This window comes from Oryctolagus cuniculus, chromosome 8 (genome assembly GCF_051225735.1).
Source record: "Oryctolagus cuniculus isolate XC-2025 breed Fujian yellow rabbit chromosome 8, ASM5122573v1, whole genome shotgun sequence".
Classification (NCBI taxonomy): Eukaryota; Metazoa; Chordata; class Mammalia; order Lagomorpha; family Leporidae; genus Oryctolagus; species Oryctolagus cuniculus.
This window is the reverse complement of record NC_142874.1, coordinates 88393285-88415966: the sequence shown is the minus strand read 5'-3', so window position 1 is coordinate 88415966 and position 22682 is coordinate 88393285. Positions and strand designations below refer to the sequence as shown.

At 34.9% G+C, this 22682-nt stretch overlaps 1 protein-coding gene across 3 annotated transcripts in view; it reads left to right on the top strand.

The window, feature by feature from the left end:
* AIMP1 (aminoacyl tRNA synthetase complex interacting multifunctional protein 1) overlaps positions 1-22682 on the top strand; it is a 32291-nt gene that overhangs the window by 727 nt on the left and 8882 nt on the right. For 2 of the 3 annotated variants that reach the window (XM_002717177.6, XM_070047780.2), the window contains exons 2-6: positions 10043-10176; positions 12700-12813; positions 14374-14535; positions 18268-18479; positions 21895-22063. In XM_002717177.6, the coding sequence (XP_002717223.2) occupies positions 10043-10176; positions 12700-12813; positions 14374-14535; positions 18268-18479; positions 21895-22063 (791 nt within the window). Of the gene's footprint in view, positions 1-7287; positions 8208-10042; positions 10177-12699; positions 12814-14373; positions 14536-18267; positions 18480-21894; positions 22064-22682 lie in introns of those variants that run through there. The other variant, XM_070047779.2, reaches the window with a different exon arrangement.

Genomic DNA, 22682 nt, shown 5'->3' with positions numbered 1-22682 from the left:
CCCGTGCAGCAAGGCTGCCAGCAGGTCAGAGCTGAGTGAAGGCGTTGAAGCTGGAGATAAAGTCAGGGCACCAGCAGATCACGAAGGCTGTTGAGAGCATGTGACGTTTAGTCTAAATGAAACAGGAAGCCCTTGGTGGTTTGTGAGCAAGTGATTGATATAATCTGACTTACTTTTAAGCGCATCAGTGGCTCATAATTAAGACTAGACTGAGGAGGGCAGAAGAAAGGAGATCATTTAAGAAGCTTTTGCTTTAACCCAGAGGAAACATAATGGTAGCCTCACTATGGATGATAAGAAATTGCTAGTCATGTTCTTGATGTAGTTAATTTTGATATGTGAATCTGTTATGGATGACAGGTTAATAGTCTTAGATTACACTTTAGGTTACTCTTGAATTGTGAGTTTTAGAGTGACAAGCATAGGTTAAAATCATGGCATTGTCAGTTAATACTTGAATGGATTTAGAAAATTTACATAACTTCCCTGTTTGTGTGTCTATTAAATGGAAGTAATGTCTTTATTGTAAAGACTAAATGTCAACATGTGTAATGATCCTTGTCCATGAAGGTAGAACTATTTTATTAGTTGTGTGTTTTTTGTAAGATACGGGAAAAAGATAGTGATGAATGCATCTATGAGTGGAAAGGAATGGTTAAATCCTGCTGAAGAAAGTCTGAATAAGGTAAAAGATGCCCTTGTGTGAGCTAAGAGGAACATGGGAGGCCTAGACATACCCCTTTTCCAATTTTATACGTATTTTACCAGGGAGGGAAGTTCTTGTATTAATGGCCATAGTATCTGGCAATACTTGGACTCTTCTCATCAGCCATCTACCTCTGTAACAATACCCTCATCTCATAGTGATACTTGATATGCTCCAGAACCCTTTATGCCCCCCTCAGTAAAAAACAAGAAGGCTTTCTGATAAGGAAAACAATCAAAAATAGATGAAAACTTTGACAAAAAAGCAATTTTAGATCTCCCTTTTATAGGTTTTTAGCAAAGATTGTTAAAACACCACTAGAGGTACTGCTAATTATTGTTATGTATTTCTAGTGTCTCTGATATGCATTGTTCTCAGTAGATTTAATTTTATTATTTACCTTTCTTTAAACTCTAACTTTTGACCCATATGTTTTATATTCTTTAAAGATTTATTTGAAACGTGGAGTATCAGCAAGAGAGAAACACACACACACACACACACACACACACAGATAATCCTCCATCGAACGGGTTCGTTCCCCAAATGGCCACAACAGCCAGGACTGGGCCAGGTCATTAACTGGAGCCTGAAACCCTGTCTGGATCTGCCATGCTGGTGGCAGGTATCCGAGTTCTTGGGCCATAATCTGCTGCCTTCCTGGGTGCATTAGCAGGAAACTGGATCAGAAGTGGAGTACCCTGGATTTGAAGTGGTAATCATTTATGGAATATGGGCTTCCAAAGTGGTGACCCAACCTACTGTGCCACAATGCCTGCCCATGTGCTTTGAGTCCTATCAGAAATTTTAACCTAGTTCAAAAAAGATACCACAATTGCTTAACGCTATAGTAAAGGTGTTCTTCAGAGTGGGATAACTTGGCAGATAGACTGTGAAGCAGATGAGATGAAGAAATGAGAGGACAGGGAAAATTGATTAGAATTACTACAACTCATCGACTCTAATATGCACATTTTCCTCATACTTAAAACTCTGTAATGGAAATGTAAAAGTTATTGACATCGTGAAATCCCTGTTGACCTGCTGGCAGTTGTGACAGTTATTGCTTGTACTTGGTCATAACTGGCAATACAGTCATCACTTGTGTTATGGGCAATGTTGGTATATAGTTGAGTTTAATTTCTTTTTTTTTTTTTAAGATTTTATTTATTTATTTTAGAGGTAGAATTACAGAGAGGGAGTCAGCGAGAAAGGTCTTCCATTCGCTAGTTCACTCCTCAGATGGCCACAGTGGCTACAGCTGGACCAATGCGAAGCCAGGAGCTTCTTCCCAGGCCTCATGCGGCTGCAGAGCCCAAGCACTTGAACCATCTTCCACTGCTTTTCCAGGCCATCAGCAGGGAACTGGATCGGAAGCAGAACAACAGGGACTAAAACCAGCACCCATATGGGATGAAGGGGATGGAGGTGCCGCAGGGGGAGACATAACATACTCCTCCACAGTGCCGGCCCAGGTTGAGTTTAATTTCTATATTAAGCATCCTTTAGAAAAATAATGACTTAGCACTAAAATGAAGAGATCTGTATTTGGTAATAAAGGGAAGCAAAAGCATGTTACAGACATCCAGGGCTAAATTTAAAAGAGGTCCTTCAATCAGTAATGTAGCGTGTGTCTGAGTGATAAAGAAGCTGTGGGTCATGTGAATCAGCTGTTCTTTCCTAGTAATATATAAAATAATACAGCATCTTCTGACTGAAGCCGTTTTACCATTGATAGCTTCTTAGATTTGATGAAAAATACCTAGTGTCCAAGAAGAATGTGAGTTTTTTTACCCAAGGTCCTATGCTATAAAGTTAGATTAAAATCTGCACTCTAAACCTTGATTGCAAAGATAGTAGCCCATTTTTAAATATGTGATACCCAACGGTGAGAGCCTGGGTCAGGGGATTTACTATTTAAAAGAAATCACATGCAGTTTAGAGAGGAGGTGAGTACTACTGAGCAGATTGCCAAGGTAAAGAAAAGTAATTTAATGGCTTGGGCATCATGTGATTAATGGTTTTTTAGGTTTAATGAAATATGAATAACACTGAGAACAAAATTCCCAGATTCTTTTATTTTTTTTTTAATTTATTTGACAGGTAGAGTTATAGACAGAGAGAGAGAGAAAGAGAGAGAGAGAGAGAGAGAGAGAGAGAGAAAAAGGTCTCCCTTCCGTTGGTTCATACCCCCAAATGGCCGCTAGAGCCGGAGCTACGCCGATCCGAAGCCAGGAGCCAGGTGCTTCTTCCTGGTCTCCCATGTGAATTTCCAGATTCTTAATACTAGTTCCAATAATTGTTAATAAGCATTCCCTAGTTAGGATTGTGTATGTTAAACGCATTGTTTCTTTAGAGAAATGACAGCTCGGGCAATAAAGGATCTAGGTCAAGGGTCAGACAGGCAGGTTTCAATCCTCATTTTCTAGCTAGCTGTGTGACCTTAGCAAAATTAATTTTAATTCATGTCTTCTTTACTCAGGGAATCTTAATAGAATATTCAGAGGCAACCCATGTAAAGCCTTTGGCCAGAACATACTGCATGCTGTACAAATGGTCTATGTTATTATTATCTGCAAGAAACCCTATATATCTTAACATGTTAGAAGCTCTGAGGAGACTAAGGATGTAAAATTTTGAAATTGACCTTGTTCTCAATGGAAAATGGAATAATTACCATGGAGCGATTGCCATACTATAATGAAATGAGTATCTGGTTGAATGGTAAACGATTTGTCTGAGCTTTAAGTAGTATTGCTGTTGAACTAGCACTGTTCCCCTGACTGTAATGTAGTTTTAAAATTTTTCTTCAGTTTACTGTGTTTCCTGCACTGGTTGAAAACTTAGTGAGTGCAAGGAACATGTTTATTTTTGTTCTCTATTATAAACCCAACACAAGAGAAGACATCAGGGACTTCTAGGTAAAGTTGGTTCATGAACTTAAATTACACTTAGGAACCTGGTAGGTAATATAAATGGCAGCAAACAAGAAGAGATGCGGAGTGTAAATGCCTCAAATAAAGGCAATCACATTCAGTTGTTTCAGACACTGTTAACTTGGAATGCAGAGCCATTACTGACCTGAGTGATGGCAGTTTGTGATCCTTAGAAGAGACAAGAGCTCAGGACTATTCCCTGAAGAATGTCACCAAAGGCACATGTCAAGAAAAAAGACTCTTGATAGGAAGTGACAATTAGAAGGTGAAATTAGGTAAAACTACCCTTGTTTTATAAATTAAGAGAATGAAGCAGAGAAGAAGTTCCATAACTCCCAAGATCACAGCCAGTTAAGTGTCATTCAATGAAGATTTGTTGACTGTAAGCACTTTTGTAAAAAAAAAAAAATCTTTTTTAATGCCAGTGATCATTATCTACATATTACTAGAAAATAAACTGATAATCCAACTAGTATTTTTGAGAAATTTAGATGACAATCAACAAGTACTACAAGTACTAGAAAATCTGTTTCCAGAGCTGTTATTTTTTAAAAAAGATTTATTTATTTATTTGAAATAGTTAGAGGGAGAACCAGAGAGAGGCATTCCATCCATTGGCTCACTCCCCATATGGCTACAATGGCCAGGGCTGAGCCAGGCTGGAGTCAGGAGCCAGGAGCCAGGAGCTTCTTCCAGGTCTCCCACATGGGTAATAGGGGCCCAAACACTTGTGCTGTCTTCTGCTGCTTTTCTCTGGCAACTGGCAAGGAGCTGGATCTGAATAGGAGCAGCTGGGACAAAAACCTGCACCCCTATGGGAATCCTGTGTTGCAGGCAGCAACTTAACCCGCTACGCCAAGATGCTGGCCCTGAGCTTCTTATTCTATAAAAAAGTGGCTCTTAGCATTTGAGAAAAGTTTTATTAACATTTCTTTATAAATGTCCAAAAACCAATTCAAATACTTTTAGATGTCACCAGATAAGAAGTCTGAGTTTGCTTGTTTTTATTTTTAATTTGACAGAGTTAGCAGTGAGAGGGACAGAGAGAAAGGTCTTCCTTCCGTTGGTTCACCTCCTAAATGGCCGCTGTGGCCGGAGCCCCACTGATCCGAAGCCAGGAGCCAGGTGCTTTCTCCTGGTCTCCCATGTGGGTGCAGGGGCCCAAGGACTTGGGCCATCTTCCACTGCCCTCTCAGGCCACAGCAGAGAGCTGGACTGGAAGAAGAGCAACCGGGACAGAATCCGGCGCCTGTATGGGATGCCGGCACTGCAGGTGGAGGATTAGCCAAGTGAGCCACGGCGCCGGCCCCTTTGGAGTTTTATTTTGCCTAGAATATTTGATTATTCCAGGCAAAAAGACTGTTCTAACGAAAGATATTTATCTACTCTTCTTGCTAATAAGGTTTTCTGTGTAGTGGTATTATGGCAGTTAAAATTGTTTAATATATCACTATATGATATGTCATGGTTGGTGAATTAATGAAACTCAGAAATTAATATTATTGCATAACTAAATGAGGAATTTGATCGTAAGTAATTAGATTGCAGAGCATTTTTTTCAGGTTTCAAAATCACTTGCACTTTAAAGTTTAGTTTGTTGAGAAGCTTTTTAATAGGGGCTGGCTCTGTGGCACAGTAGGTTAATCCTCCGCTTGCGGCACCGGCATCCCATATGATCGCCAACTCTAGTTCCTGGCTGCTCCTCTTCTAATTCAGTTCTCTCCTGTGGCCTGGGAAAGCAGTAGAAGATGGCCCAAGTCCTTGGGCCCCTGCACCCACATGGGAGACTGGGAAGAAGCACCTGGCTCCTGGCTTCAGATCAGCCCAGCTCTGGCCATTGCAGCCAATTGGGGGGTGAACCAATGGATGGAAGACCTTTCTCTCTGTCTCTCCCTCTCACTTTCTGTAATTCTAACTCTCAAATAAATAAATAAAAATCTTCTAAAACTTTTTAATAGACTTCATTTTATACAGCAGTTTTAGGTTTGTGGCAAAATCACATTAAATATTCAGTGATTTTTCTTTTTTTTACTTATCTTAAACCAGAACAATTGTCATCATTTTCATAAAATAATTTTTCTTTGATGTTCTTGGTCAGTTGGGTGACTTTGGCAAAATTATATGCACTGCTTATCCTGGGTTGTTTTGCCTTCTATGCTGGAGCTGATAACTCTCACAAGAGTCCTTCAGGAACCATTACAATTTAAATATGCTTTAGTCTCCTTAGTACTGTCCGTGTTATCTCTAGAATTTCACAGTTACGATGGCAGTCTCTGTGGGGAAAAGTACACAGAGTTTTCTTTTGTATTCCTGGGGACAGGAATCTTTGGATATATTTTGCTCACCATTACTATAAAAATGTTAATATCTATCACTCCCACAGACCGTATACCACTGACAGATTAACAAGTAACTTGACCAAATTATTGAGTATGTTTTAATATCTTTTACTATCCATCTCTATATGTTATATTTTTACTATTAGATATATTATTAACCCTTCAGAAAATATAAAAGTCTTACCTAGGGACCTAAAATATATTATGGCATTAGTAACCTGCTATACCATGAGCTTTTTGAAGGTGAAGCCTATATAGTTAACCCGAGTCATTTTTAAGATTTATTTATTTATTTGAAAGGCAGAGATACTTAGAGAAAGAGCACTATCTTCTATCTGCTGGTTCACTCTGCAAATGGCTGCAATAGCCTGGGCTCGGCCTGGCCAGAGTCAGATTTTTCTAGTTCTCCCACGTGGGTACAGGGACCTGAGCACTTGGGCCATCCTCGACTGCCTTCCCAGGTACATCAGCAGAGAGCTAGATTGGAACTGTAGCAGCCAGGATTCAAACCAGCACTCATATGGGATGCCAGGCTGACAGATGCTTAACCTTCTACACCAGAGTACTGGCTCCTACCCTGTCATTTTTTGTGTTCCCAAAATTGAGCTCAATGCCTGACGGGTAGGAAGTTAGCTGCCATTTGTTTGCTGTGTGTCAAAAGTCTTATTAGGAGTTGGGCATTGTGGCATATAAGTTGCTGCTTGGGACAACTGTCCTGACTACTCTGTGCTTCCTATTCAGCTTCCTACTGATGCAACAGGGAGCCAGCAGGTGATGGCTTAAGTACTTGTGTTCTTGTCAGCCGTGAGGGAGACCCAATTGGAGTTCTAGGCTCCTGACTTCAGCCTGGCCCGGCCCTGGCTGTTGGAGGCATTAAGGAGTCAAACAGCAGATGGAAGATCTGTCTTTCCTCTCTGTGTCATTCTGCCTTTCAAATGAATATAAATAAATACATATCTTTTAAAAAACCTTATTAAGAATCCTTATTATTAAGTATCCTTTGACTTCCCCCAGTACTCCTGTGAGCTATGTAGAGTTATCCCCTTTTTATAAATGGGAAAACCTAAGGCTCAGAGAGGTTGTTACTTGTTCCGAGTCCCACAGCTGTATTCCTCTTGGTGGTAGTGTTATGGTTAAATGAGTTGTTATCTGTGAAGTGTTTAGAAAAAACCTGGCAGATACTAATTCTGCAGTAAAGTCTATCAGGAAATTCCAGATAACTTTGATCATCCAACATTTCTTCATATGTGAGTGGTTGATTGGGAATACTCATCCCTTTCTGTTCTCAGTATTTTAAAAGTCCATGGCCTAAGCATGAAGTGTTCTCCACTAACTTTCTCATTATTATTAAGATGTTTTCTTTTTTCTTTATATCTCATGTTTCTTTTATCCAGTTATTTTGTTAAGAATTAATGCATTTTTACTAAGTGTTGTAAATGATTCATATTTCTCAATCTGAGTCTTATTTAACAATTCACAATTTGAAAGTAGACCTGAATCTAAATAAGTACTTGTTTATTTTATAATATTTGTATGGATATAATTAAGTAGATAAATATCTAAAACACATAGATATAATGCATATTATCCTATGGCAGTTAAAGCACATAAATAATCTCGAAGTTTGCTTTACTGTGTTTTATATTTTTTCATGGGTTTTTTTGTATTGTATCTGAGAGAAAGGCGGATACATACATCCAGTTTAACTCTGTTAACTCATTAAATCCTTTTGTATGCAGGTGAAATATGTTTTTTATTTAACTTAGTTTAATTTGAAAAAACACGTTCAGATGGTTTACTTAAAAATATTGTTTGAACTAAATTTAGTAGCTAAGTGTTAAAATACCTTCTGCCAAACTGTAATTATTACTTAGTCCTGACTATCTGTAACTGTATTTCAATTTGTGATCTTAGTATTTTGGTGTTAAAACAGTTGGTATAGCAAGTCTTTTCGCTTTATGTGTCCAAATCCCTTAACGCAGTTCAGTACTGATGAGTTTGAAGATTATTCTGATTTTCTCTCACTTTAATTTTCTGTTCTCTTCATTCACAGTTTTATCACTTCCCTCTATCACACAGTTTCCTCTTAGTCGTTGTGTGTTTCTGTTTAATGTGTTTGGCTCAGTTCTATTTCTGTGTCTTGAGACATGGAATTCTCTTAGTAAACTTACTACGCCTTTGCTTCAGCGTGCTTTACAAAAACTATGATTTATTTTACTCAATTGTGTAAGTATATGCTTTTTCGATAATTATAGATATATCAAAACACTAAAGTTGTTTCTGTTGCTTTTCTTGTGAGGCTAGGAGTTATTTTGTGTTTTACAAATTACTATAACTGTTAGAAGATTCTGAAACATTTTGTGTAAGTCAGGCCATGAGTTTCATGTTTGCCTTTTCTACGACTTGGCCGGGATTTGTGAGGTGACTTTCTAGACCTCATTTAAGAAAATTATTCTAGACTTAAATGTGTTTCTGTATCAGTTAAAATACTAATATGTTAGTTTTTTTAAATATTAACATTTAGGTAACATGGTTTGTCAGCTGCACTATGTTTTCTAAACTGTATTTGTTTATCACTAATTTCAAATTCATTTTAGTTTGTTCATCAAATATTTTTTTGCCAGAAAAGTAAAAGTCACAGATTATGCCAAATCATATGTTCATTATTACTTGTTTGTGATAACTATTTTGTGCTTTAACAATATTTAATCATTTTTATACTAAAATAGAAAGATATTGAATTGAAAGAGTACTGTATCTCCGCATGCTAAAATTTAGAAGAGCATAGTATTTTTTACTTCAATTGTCTTCATTTACCCATTTCTATTTTTGTCTTTAAAATAATGGCTTTGCAAACATTTTAGAAGCACTACCACCATACTCTTTGTACCCCTAAAAATGGCAGAATTTAAAAGATGGTGTCTTCATTTAAGAAATGTTGTCTAAACTCTTAAAATAATCTTTGTAGAAAATGAGCAATTTACCCTGGCTTTTCTAAATTAACCTCCACCCACTTTATTTTTTCTTTATTTAGTAGCAGTTTTGTTTTTATAGACAGGGTTTTATTTGATTTCCTTTGTTTTTCTGTCATATCTCAGATTATATATAAATAACTTCAGCATAAAATATTTTGAACGTTGGTTTCTTCTATAAAAAGGTAAACATTTCAGAATAGTCTTTAAAAAGGATATCGCTTAATGGTTTGAATTTTTGACACAATCTTGTATTTCCATTAGCCAGGATTTTTTCCCTCTATCCAAAATTTTCTCCTTTTATTAGTGTTGCCTCAATTATTTGAAATCTTAAGTGTTTCAGCAATCATTGTCATTATTATACTTGAATTATGAATTAATATAAAATCAGTTTTTAAAAGAGCTGTTCATAATATTAATGATTATCCCTCCATTGTCAATGTGATTATAAATCAATATAAAGCATTTTAACATAATTAATTAATCTCAGAATGTTTGCTTATGCATTTCTCTGAACTTTGACAAGGTTTTAAAATTTCTATTGATACATTATAAAACTAAAATTCTAATAATTTTTATAAGGAACACAGTCTGCATGATGACATTGATTTTGTATATTCATATCTTCAAAATTTTTCTAATTGGTTAGTTTTTTCTTTTAATATTTATCTCTCTTGATGGTTCATCTTTAATTGGATGTAATTGAGTAAACAGTAGAAATATCCAGTGTATAAAAGTATCATATAAGGAAAGAATTAAGCAACTATTGTTACTGTAGAACACGTGTAATACCATTTACCTTCATCTTTTGAGATAATATTTTGCTGTATTTAAATCTTTTTAGAAAAACTTTCCAATCTTAAATGTTTTCTGCATTTCTGGGCAAAGTAGAGGTTCTCTTCCAAACAGATTCAGGAATTAGTCTACTTAACATTTCTGCTGTTTCTTTGCTTTGTTAACTTCATAAGGAAACTTGTAACATTGATCTGTTAGACTACAAAGTTTTTTTCAGACTACTTTTTCACAGTGTCCTATATGATAAATTTATTCCTCCCACAGTATCATTTTCATTTCTGTCTTTTCATTTAGGTTTTTCTGCCGTTTCATGGCAAAAATGGCAACTAACGATGCAGTTCTGAAGAGACTGGAACAGAAGGGTGCTGAGGCAGATCAGATCATTGAGTATCTTAAGCAGCAAGTTTCACTTCTTAAGGAGAAAGCAAGTGAGAAACCTGAAACTTTCTAAGGACATACATAAAACGAATTTCTGTGTTATCAAGCAAAATAAATGTGTTTGCAGCATGTTATTATTTAATTATTTTTATGATAAATTTTAGGCTCCTAAAAATTTTAGTATAATAATATTTTAGAGTTATTATAATGGTATATGGTGAAGATATGACCCGCAGAGAAAACAGTGTATTTAAACACTGTCACAGGAAAATTATATTGTTTAAAATAAATTGCTCTAACAGAGGTTAGAAATGAAGAAAATGGATGAAACTAAAACTGGAATCAAATGTTTCCAGTGATCTTGTATGGAAGAGAATGTATAATTTCATATTACTTTACTAAAGCATTTTCTGAAATGATTTTTATATGTAAATATGTCCTTACATTTTAATTTTAAAAAATAGTGATTTAAAAAAATCTTATTTAAAAAAATTATTTGAGACAGAAGAGACAGACAGAGGGCTTCCATCTGATGGTTCACTTTCCTAATGCCCACAACAGCCAGAGCTGGGCCAGTCCAAAGCCAGGAGCAGGAATTTATTCTGAGTCTCACATGCAGGTGGCAGGAACCCTGTGCTTACGTTATTACCTGTTGCCTCCAGGGTACACATTAGCAACAAGCTGGTATCGAGAGCAGAGCCAGGACTTGAACAGAGCTGACCCTCACCTTTATTAGTATTGCCCTATCTTGGTGGTTCTCAGTCCTGTTGCCCCCATTTTATAATGTGTTGTAAAATCTCCTTTAATATCCTGTAAAGAAAATATTTCTTCAACAAAATGACCTACCTATAAAATATGTAAAATATATAATATATATAAATATATATTTATTTTATATGTAATATGGACAGAAAAGAAATTTATTAATAATAAAATGTGTATTTCAATAAGTAATTACATCGGTAGGACAAGAAATAGTAGAGGAGGATTCCATGCCACCTGCTTCACATTCATGGAATCACCAAAAGCCAATAACAGGTACAATAGCATGTAATATAGGTGCATATTTAGTCTGCCTTTGTTTAGCCAACTCAGATACCAGAAAATAGCTTTTAGTGATAGATTTTATATACTCAGGATGATGAATGACTCTTTAGGTAAAGCTCTGAATAAAATAAGGTAAAACTTAATCTTGATTTACATGGTAAAATCAGGGTATAAAAAAAATGGTTCAAAATACTTTGTATTTACATATAAACACACACACACAGAGACAGAATAAACTCTAGGTCCAAATAACTATTAATAGGAGCTTTGTTTTTCGTTTATACAACTATACAATTAGTTTTGCAGGATGAGATATAGTTGCAAAAATATCAACCACATTGCAGGATATCTGGCATCCCTAATCCCTGCCTATAAATTCCAGTAATAACTCCCATTATTTCTAATAATGGAAATTAAACCCACAGATTTTTAAAATCCCACCTGGGTACAGTGTTACCCTCTTCAATAACCATTATTTTTCTCCAGATAGATATTTTTATGTACCCCATTGCTGACCTTTAGCAAACACATTATATTTTGACAGATCTTTGAAGTTATTTCACTTACAGAATGTTTGATCAGCTCTGCCCTGAGACCTTAGAAATAAGTGATTATTCCATTTTATTTTTAAAGGTAGTGACTAAAAAAATGAGAGTAGTTTTGTCTTATGTAGTATCTGTAGTGGATCTCAGACACTTTTGATAAATAATTGAATATATCTAGGTCTCAGATGCATGAATTTTGAAAATTTTTGTGCCAGAATATACTTACATTTTAATGTCATTTTCCACAGACTTTTTTTTCCTCTTAAAATTCATTTGTTATTGACACTTTTGTGTCAAGTTGTCAGTGCCCACAATTATGAAAAGATGTTAATTTGATTTTAGTAGCAGTCCTTATAGAAGCTGGGAAAATGATTCATAAGCATATACCTTTTCTGTCCTGTTGTTTCACAGATTTTTCTCCCAACCTTAAATACAGTTGGCCCTCCACACCTGTAGATGCAGCTATCCTTAAGTCACAGATATTTGAGGGACTAGCTTTGTGGCACTGCCTGTAATGCTGGCATCCTATAGGACTCCACTTCAATACAGCTCCTAAGAAAGCAGTGGAAGATGACCTATATTCTTGGGCCCTTGCACCCATGTGCAATCAGGATGGAGCTGCAGGCTTCTTGCTTGCAGCTATTTGAAGAGTGAACCAGCAGATGGAAAATCGATCTTTCTCTGACTCTCCCTCTCTCTATAACTTTCAAGTAAATAAATAAATCTTTAAAAATTTTTTTGAAAAAAAGTTGTATGTATACTAAACACGTACCAATATATTTTATAAGACTTCAGTGAGTGCAGCTTTTGATATCTAGTGCAGGAATTCTGGACCCAATCTCTGGTGAAGACCTGGCGACAACTCTGTCACATTGTTTTCATAAATATTAAACTGCACTTATACTGGCAGTCCCCCTTTTAAATAGTGTTTATAATAAACCTTTGCAAAAACATGTTTTCAGTAGATTTTCTTGATCGCAGTTCTGCAGGCCACTTTGCGAGAAGAGAAGAAACTTCGAGTTGAAAATGCAAAACTGAAGAAAGAAATTGAAGAACTGAAGCAGGAGCTAATTCAGGCAGAAATTCAAAATGGGGGTAATTTAATATAGAGAGTATAGATTGTTTTATTTGTAATAGTAATTATATATCATTTATTATCTGTGAAATAGTATGCTTGTTTTATCGTCACTGTAATTTAATATAGAGAGTATAGATTGTTTTATTTGTAATAGTAATTATATATCATTTATTATCTGTGAAATAGTATGCTTGTTTTATCGTCACTGTAATTTAATATAGAGAGGATAGATTGTTTTATTTGTAATAGTAATTATATATCATTTATTATCTGTGAAATAGTATGCTTGTTTTATCGTCACTGCCTCCCTACTTTGCATCTTTCATAGAACAGTGGATATTTAGAAAAGGCAATGATCTTGCCTGAGGTCACATAGAAAGTGGCTAAGCCAGGATTCAGAAACTTAACACTTTTAATTGTTTTTACTATACTTCATCTCCTTACTGTTCCCTGTTGAGTAATGAAAATTACTGAGAATTAGCCATTAAAATATTTAGTTGACATTTATTAATATTTACTGTTTCTTTTGACTATTATTCTGTCAATGAGTGAATTACTCTGACTGTTCTAGTATGAAACCTGCCCTGAGCTAAATAAAAAGAAATGGTATGTGTGCTCAGCACTATTGGTTAAAGAAAATATTATGTCAGTAGAAAATGATACAAGTTGATGTGTTCCAACACTTAGTAGTTTTGGAATACAGGTACATAATTGACCAGTTAAAATATTAGCAATGCAAAACTGTTTGTCATTTCTCCATAAACATTAATCTTTTAAATTCAAGCTTTATTAATGAAATGTTAAAGTAAATTTGTGGTTTGAGTTAATGTGATTTCTGTCTAATGATGAAATATAAAGTAGGAACCCACATTACTAAAAAAAAAAAAAAATACAATGCCCTCCAGAGAACTTAAAAAATACTTCAGAAAAGTGGTTTGAGTATTTGCCAGAACATAAGCACATAACATCCCTCACAAGAGTACATTTTTCCATACTCACTGTGAGTTATTTTTAACATTTTATAGCTGAAGGACCTTCTTTTGCTTTTTTAAAAAGTTGTTTTGTGATGCTGTTTCTCCATTAATTGTAATACAGCAATGATTAATGGTACAATACCTTTCTACTTGTTCAATGTAAAGGAAAACCTGAATGAGAAGCTTGCCATCTTACCACACCATGCAGTGCAGTATCTGGAAGCAGACTGTCTGAACAGAAATTTCACATTCTCTGCCGACTGTGTGATAGACCAATTTCATCTGATCCAGATGGCTCAGATTCATGTTGTATAAATTACAACATATTAGAACTCACTTGGGTTGTTTATGAGAATTATGTGAAAAGAGCATTTTGGGAAGTGTTTGGGACAAATGAGTCCATAATGTTAACTATTGTTCATACTTTTCTCAGTGTAGTAATTAATAATTAAATCGTCCTTTTATTTTTAACAACCTTTCTGTAATCTCAGTAGATGCATGGCATTTTTTTTAAAAGAATTCGTATTTGTGAGTCACAATTCCATACTTTTTGCTTTGTTGGTTTAATATAAGTGACATTATCTACTTATTTTTCTATATCAGTGAAGCAAATACCATTCCCTTCTGGCACTCCACTGCAACCCAGTTCAGCAGCACCTGAAAATGTGATCGAATCAACACCAGTAACAGCTGTGTCTTCTGGTGCCAAAGAACTGATAAAAGGAGGAGAAGAAAAGAAGATGAAAGAAAAAATTGAAAAGAAAGGTATTTTTGTCAACATTTTGGATGATAATTATGATACAAAAAGTAAAGTTCAAGCTCATATGAGCTGGAATAAAATTAGGAACAATATGATATTGGGATATGGAAGCTGGATCCTAAAGAATTTGTGAATGTTGACTAGAGTGAAAGTGGAATTTTTGGCAGAGGTATCAACATAAGTAAAAAACACAGGAAACAGAGGTTAGGTATAGGAGCTCATAAATAGTTTGGTATGAGTGAATTTTGGTGTAAATTTAGGGCATAGTATTAAAGAAGTCACAGCTAGAAAATTAGCTTAGGACCTGTTGTAATGATATCAAAAGGACATTCCAATCAGAGCAGAATGTCTAAAGTAAGTTATGGGGATATTAAGATTTCAGACTCTGATAAGGATTTAAGTAGTATCATCACCCTCTTTTCCTTTTTTTTTTTTTTTTTTTTTTTTTTGACAGGCAGAGTGGATAGTGAGAGAGAGACAGAGAGAAAGGTCTTCCTTTGCCGTTGGTTCACCCTCCAATGGCCGCCACGGCTGGCACGCTGCGGCCGGCGCACCGCGCTGATCCGATGGCAGGAGCCAGGTGCTTCTCCTGGTCTCCCATGGGGTGCAGGGCCCAAGCACTTGGGCCATCCTCCACTGCCTTCCTGGGCCACAGCAGAGAGCTGGCCTAGAAGAGGAGCAGCCGGGACTAGAACCCAGGGTGCCGGCGCCGCTAGGTGGAGGATTAGCCTAGTGAGCCACGGCGCCGGCCCAGCCATTTAGTCTTAACCTGTCCCTCTCCCTGAATCTTTCATATCTATCTAGTTAATCAACAAATCCTGTAATTCCTGTCAGCAAAATATCTGGAACTCAACTTTAACATTTTCTTTTGTGCTACACTAGTTCAGGTTCTTGTGACTTTTCATCTAAGTTAATGTTAAATTTTCATCTTTTCCTTTACCTTGCTGCTAAAGGTATTTTTCTAATCATAAATCTGATTCCCTTTTTAACTATTCTTTTTCCATCCTTAATAGATTTCATTTCACCAGATAGTTTAAAAAGTGCTTTGGTAACTCATCTGTATTTCTTGTTATACTTATACTCACTAAAAAATATTTGGAAAATATAAAATGACTTAAGGATTGTGTTTAGTCAGTTTAGAACAAGGCACTTGTCAGTTCTTTTTATTAAATATCAGTAGCCTCCGTTAGAAGTAGGTAAGGACTGAACATACTCTACACAACTTCACCACTAGGTGGTATGACTACAAAGAGATCAAGATAGACTATTTCCTCATTATAAAATTTATTAAGAAGTAGACACAAAACAGTCATATAGCATGTTCTGATAGATGTAACAACATCCACATTTTATTATTCTAAGGAAGAATTTCAATTATTCTGGTAATTAACCTACTAGTTAGATGGGAAAGGGGGAACGCACTGACCAAATGGAGCTCTAGGCCTCTGTCCATTGGAACTTCCTATGATGATGGAGGTGCTCTATATCTGTTGTCCAACATGGCAGCTAGAATTGGCTATTAATAAGCATTTGAAATTTTACTGTGACCAAAGGACTAAATTTCTAAGTTAGTTTTGATTATTTTAAATTTAAATATGAGTAGCTATATGTGGCTGCCAGTTGCTATATCAGATAGTGCTGGTTTTGCAAGGTTATTTCATAGGTGGTTGGCTTGCTAGAATTACCACATTCCAGTATTCTGTTCATGCATGGGCTGTGATGCCTACACATTCTTTCTAGACCACCATGTATGCTGAATAGCACTCATTTGCCAATGAAAATCCCTTATAATTATCAGAGCTCTGGGCGTCGATTTTAATATTTGTAACCACCTCTGGTATACAGATTGATTATAAGATTATTTCAAATGCCTAGTAAGCAGTAAATTTTTTAAAAAAATTGATATAGATGTATCATGCTGTTATACTGCTGTATGATAACTGTATGTGGTTCATCACACAAAGATAACTATAGGTTGACTATCCTTAATCCAAAATCTGAAATGCTGCAAAATCCAGAACTTTCTGAGCACCAACATGATGCCATGTAGAATTCCACGCTTGGCCTTTTGTAAGAGCTTACAGTCAAAACATACGTACACTGATATCCTCCAGTTCCAACTATTTTGCTGCATATGATATAATTTTATTTCTTTTAGCTGGATAATATTCTATTGTGTATATATCCCACATTTTCTTTATCATTCATCTGATAATGGACACCTTGATTGATTCCATATTTTTCCTTTTGTGTCATATTGATTGAAATAAGCCAGGCACAGAAAGACAAGTATTGCATATTCTCTCTAATATTTGAGAGCTAAAATTAAAGGAGAAAAAAAAAGACATACTAAAATACTCTATAAAATTACCTTCAGACTATGTGTATAAGGTATATATAAAACATAAATGGTTTTCGTATTCAGACTTGAGTCCTATCTTCAAGACACCTTATTATGTATATGCAAATATCCGAAAAATAAAAAAAAATCTATGATTGCTCTGTTCCCAGGTAATTGAGATAAATGATACTGAACCTGTACTAAGATTTGTGGTATATATTGTTCTAATAAGTTTGCATATATTTTTCTATGTCTCTTGGGTATTTACCACTAAAGAGATCAAATATTGCCCAGCCCTTTGTCTTTTTTCATGAACTAGCTTGTATAAATTGTGAATGTACTTCACATAGAATCCTGCTTTTCTGCTCCAGGCAGAATTACTGTTCTTTGTTCTGAATTTCTTTATGTATGTAATATTCATCACATATTTGTTAGAGGTAGGTCTGTCTCCCTTAAGAGAGATTTTGAGTGCCTTAACAGCATGAGCTATTAACCTTACTCTTTCTTAGTGTCCTAGGACTCAATAAATATTTGTTGAAAGATCAAAGGTATAATTGAGAAAAAATGCTCCTAAGCTTTAATAGCTTGTCTCTGTTCTCTAATATTTAAAGGTAAATTTTTTATTTGGATTTTATGTTCTGTTTTGCAAGAAAAGCTAATTATAAACTGAAGAAATATGAATCCACTTTATAGGTTACATTTTTGACTCATTGACTAAAGTAATCATATGTTCATAAGATTTACACTATGCACATACAAATAAAAGTAAGAACATTAAAGTGTAATCTGAATCAAATTTTCTGTTCTACTAAAATAATTGCTATGAATATACCTAAAGGCTTCATAAGTCTTCAAAATAGGAAGCAAAGAAATAAAAATATTCATTATATAATTACTGCTCTATATAACTGATAAGAGAATAATTTTGTCAGTGAAATTGTGTTTTACTGTAATTCATTTCATCATTTGACTAATGACTTTGGTATTCTTTCTAAATAAAGGATTTGGTACCCTCCAGAGTCCTTTAAAAACTTGCAAATGGTTTTCTATAGCCCTGTTTCATGGAAGGCAAAGTTTCTAGTTAAATGTCATATAGTAAATTTAGGCATTTTGTACTATCCAGTCTCTTTACACAGCTACTCAACTCTGCTATAGTGCAAAAGTATCTCTAGACAATATGTAAACAAATGAGTGTGGTTGTGTTCCAGTAAAACTTTCTTTGTGAAGATAGGCAACAGACTGAATTTGGCCCATGCATCACAGAATGTAGAAGACAAATACTCTTTTTTTTTTATTTTTTTCTTTTAGGCTTTTCAGTATTAATACCAAAAATTTCTTGTCGTGTATTAATTATTATTTTATTTCTGATATTTACCTAATCACAAATACTTTTTAGGAGAGAAGAAGGAGAAAAAACAGCAAGCAGTAACAGGAAGTGCTGACTCTAAGCCAATAGATGTTTCCCGTCTGGATCTCCGAATTGGTTGCATCATTACTGCCAGAAAACACCCTGATGCAGATTCTTTGTATGTTGAAGAAATAGATGTTGGAGAATCAGCACCGAGAACAGTTGTCAGTGGCCTGGTGAATCATGTTCCTCTCGATCAGGTAATGTGTACTACTAAAATCACTGTTGCATGTATTTGTCACTTTTATTTCCTCTTTCTTAATGTCTATTCTAATTACTTGGCAGATTACCATGTGGCTTGAACCAATATTAATTGGATCAGTTGATTAGTTTGAGTGTGGTGAATTCTACCAAAAAATGTATATAAAAAAAGGCCACAAAAAAAGCCAAAGATCTGTGAATTAAGATAGAATTCATTAGAACAGAAAGAAGAAAACATGTTATTATTTTCTGTATTTTAAAAATGGTTAAGATTTTATATTTCCTATAACAAGCAATATCTTTTTATAATATCTAACAGAAAAATACAAAACATCCAGTTTTTAATGAATAATGGAATACCATTGAAAATGACATTATTTCTGTAGTCTCCTCCATTTTTCCTCAGGTTTAAAAATATTTCTTAGACTATAGAGAAATGAGCTTTTTCTCATGCTTTTAGATTGATGCTTTCTGGGATTGCGTAACAGTGATCTTTAAAAAATCAAGGAATAATAAAATTCCATGATAGAACAAAAGTGAAAATAATGATGGCTATTGCTTTTAAACTAGTTATATATGCTTTTCACATGTAATATTTTATTTGCTACTACTAGTATATCTGTTTAGTACTGTCCTTGCTTATAGATGATCTTAAAGTGAAGCAACCTGTGAACCTAAGTAGTAAATTCTCATGAATCTGACTCCAGGGCTGAGTGCCTATAATCCCTATCCTGGTCAGCTTTCCTTTTTATCATCCAAGATAGAGTGTAACTAACCGCAGTTACAGTGCAGGCTTCTAGCTACAGGTACTGTGCAGGTTTTAGTGCCGTATGAATGATGGACGTCATAAGACAAACAACTGGACTGTGGAAGGAATGCAATTTCAGAACAGGGTTTTGGTTTTTTCATTTTGTTTTATTTATTTATTTATTTGAAAGGCAGAGTGACACAGAAAGAGGGAAAAACAGAGATAGAGACCTTCCAGCCATTGGTTCATTCTCCAAATGCCAGGTCAAAACCAGGAACCAGGAATCAATCCAGGTCTCCCCCATGAGTGGCAGAGGCCAAGGAATTTGATCCATTTTCTGCTACCTCCTAGGAAAGTTAGCAGAAAGTTGGATTGGAAGTAGAGGTGGGACTTGATCCCAGACATTCCTATATTGGACGCTGGCATCCCCAGTAATAGCTTAACTGAATGCACTACAGTGCCTGCCCCATTCCAAAAAGTTTTAGTTTATCTTTCATTGTTTCTTAAAATAGTTTCAAATGGAATTTCCCATAAAAGTCCTTATGTGTTGATTCCTCAAAATTGAGAACTGAGTTTCACGTGCTCCTTGCCCTAAACCCCTTTCCTCCTACCTCCTGCTGTTTTCTCAAGGTAGAAATTGACTAATGGTTAGATTTGGGTACACCTTTAGATGGAAGGCATACTCTGCACAAGTTAGAACATTTCATAACTGAAATGGGGTGTCAAAGCTGAGCTAGAAGCTAAGTTGTGATTGTTTCAGGTTTATCATTACTCTTCTGCTAGTGTTAGCTTGTGAATGCTGAAGAGGAAAGGGAACTATTTCTTATCATGTCTCAGGAAAATGAGGAGGGCACTTTTTTCTTCTGTATAGAATATTTACTCATTTCCTTTACTTTAGAGGCTTAATCTCATATGTAATGGATTGCTATTAACTTTATCAGAGTGTAAGAAAATAATGTCTTACACTTCATGCTTAGGTTTTTTTGTTTTGTTTGTTTGTTTGTTTGTTTGTTTTTTGCCCTTTTTTTAAGGTCTTCAGTTTAGGAGAATAGAGTGATTAGAGCAGAGTTAAATAAGGCAGGAAAATCATAGGAAATGAAATCAGGGATAAAGATTACAAATGACACAAGATGTTAAAGATCTTTGTATAAAGAGGCTTGGATTTTATTTTGAGAAGTGTGTAAGCCACTGGAGATTTTTTGGCAAAACGACACGATCTACCTCACATTATAATAGAATCATTCTCACTGCTCTTTTGGCGGAGTGCGGAGGTGGAATGAAGGAAATCAATAAAGAAATTTATCTATTAAAAAAGATACATTTGGCACAGGTGTATGCTTTCTTTCCTTTTTGAAATACTCACTTTGTGTGGAACTGGGATTCTTTAAAACTCCTTAGGGAGAAAAGAGTGAATTAATCTTCAGGCAGCTCTAATTGGGAAAACTTTTCCTTGTTTGAGTGTCATATTTTCTGGTCACCTGGTTACAGATCATTTCTTTTCTTCAAGAAGCTGTCGTTCACAGCCATAAGCAAAGCTATTTCTGTAGTATCTGTATGTAACCCACTGAGACTATACTAATAAGGATTTTGTGAAGCGGGGCTACTTAGCTCCCAAAATTGCATGCTAGATTTTGTAGGTTGTGTATTTTTCTTAAGGAAAAGTTGACAGCTGTCATGAGATTCTTCAGGGATTACATGTAGCTAACCCTTCTGTTATGCTTATGTTTGTGCTGTATTTTTTTGTAAATCTTCATAATGTGACATTTTCAAGTTATGTGAAGTTTTTTAGGAAGGAGTATTCTTCCTGAAGACCCCCTAAACAGAATCATTTGAATTCGATACGTAAACCCATTTTTAAAATCATGGAATTGGGGAGTAAATTTAAATATATAATATTTACTTATGAAACTATTTATTTATAAAATAATAAAATTTATTATTTATAAAATATTATTTATAAAATATTTTATTCAGAATGTGCCTTTATTTCTCATCTGCAGCAATAGTTCAGTTGTTTATTTTAAACCTGCTAATTGGGGAAAAATTGATACTTCAATTTTTAAAGATTAAAAAACATTGTATTCACTTCTATAAAAAATTGTCAAAATAGCCAAAAATGCTAGTTTCTGTAAGCATTATGCCTGAGTTGTTAAATGATCAATTTCTTCAGTTTAGGAAATAAATATTGCATAGTATTCCAAGTGGCCATATATGGCATATGCAAATGAGAACATTTATTTTAGTCTAGATACTAAGGTAAATGCTTTGTATGTTTGCCAGATTTAACCCTCATAAACAGTTCTTTAATATCAGTATTATTTACCTCATTTTTCAAGGTAGCAGGAAGATCAACTGTACACAATCGAATTGCAAGTTAATGGTAGCTGAAATTTAAAACCATATCTATTTAATCAGTTATTTATTCATTCACTAAATGTTTGGGATAACATCTTGTGCTCTTTCAACCATAATGTATGTCAGTTTGGAGGACTTTTTTTTTTGGTTATGTTTATGCAAGACTTTATAACAACAGTAAAAGACTTTGAACACAGAGATACATTCACAAAAGAAGAACATTTGATACCTACCTTATTAAATATATCTTAATGTATTCTAGGTATGAAAATTGCTGTGCATGTTCAGTTAACAATTTATGTTTCACACAGATGCAAAATCGGATGGTGGTTTTACTTTGTAACCTGAAGCCTGCAAAGATGAGGGGAGTAATCTCGCAAGCAATGGTGATGTGTGCTAGTTCACCAGAGAAAGTTGAAATCTTGGCTCCGCCTAATGGGTCTGTACCTGGAGACAGGATTACTTTTGATGGCTTCCCAGGTAAGTATTTGTTACCAATTATTAAAATAATTGCGGAATTGATTTTAAACAATATTTCTTATGTTTAAAAGCTAAAATCCGTGCCATGTATGAATTGCAAGGGTTTATTTACATTAAATGACCATTTTAAATTATTATTGAGCATTTTGAGATTGGCTCAAGGTAACACATTAAATTTAAGGATGCAACTGTTCTTCCCATGAATATAGACTTAATACATCAGAGAGTTTTTATCTGAGTAAGACACTCACTCATGTGAATACTTGTATAGCAGAAGTGTGTGGCATGGATAAAGAATAGATTAATGTGTCACAAAATCTTTTCTTTTAAGCTATAGACCTCTTCAGAATGTACCCCAGAAAGACAGATGAACATTCAGATATTAGGGAAAGATGTATAATTCTCAAAGTCTGTCTAGTAATATACTTGCATGTTCTTTTACTTGATTTCAGAATGTAGAGAAAAACTCTAAGTTAAAATTTAATTATTTTAGCAATATAAAAGGAAGTTTCGCTTCATGTCGCATATTTATTGTGATAGAAATGCCTTTGAGAAAGCCTATACTTTGTAGTGTATGACAAAGTTTCTTCAAGTAGATGTTTGAAGCAGAAGCCAAGGG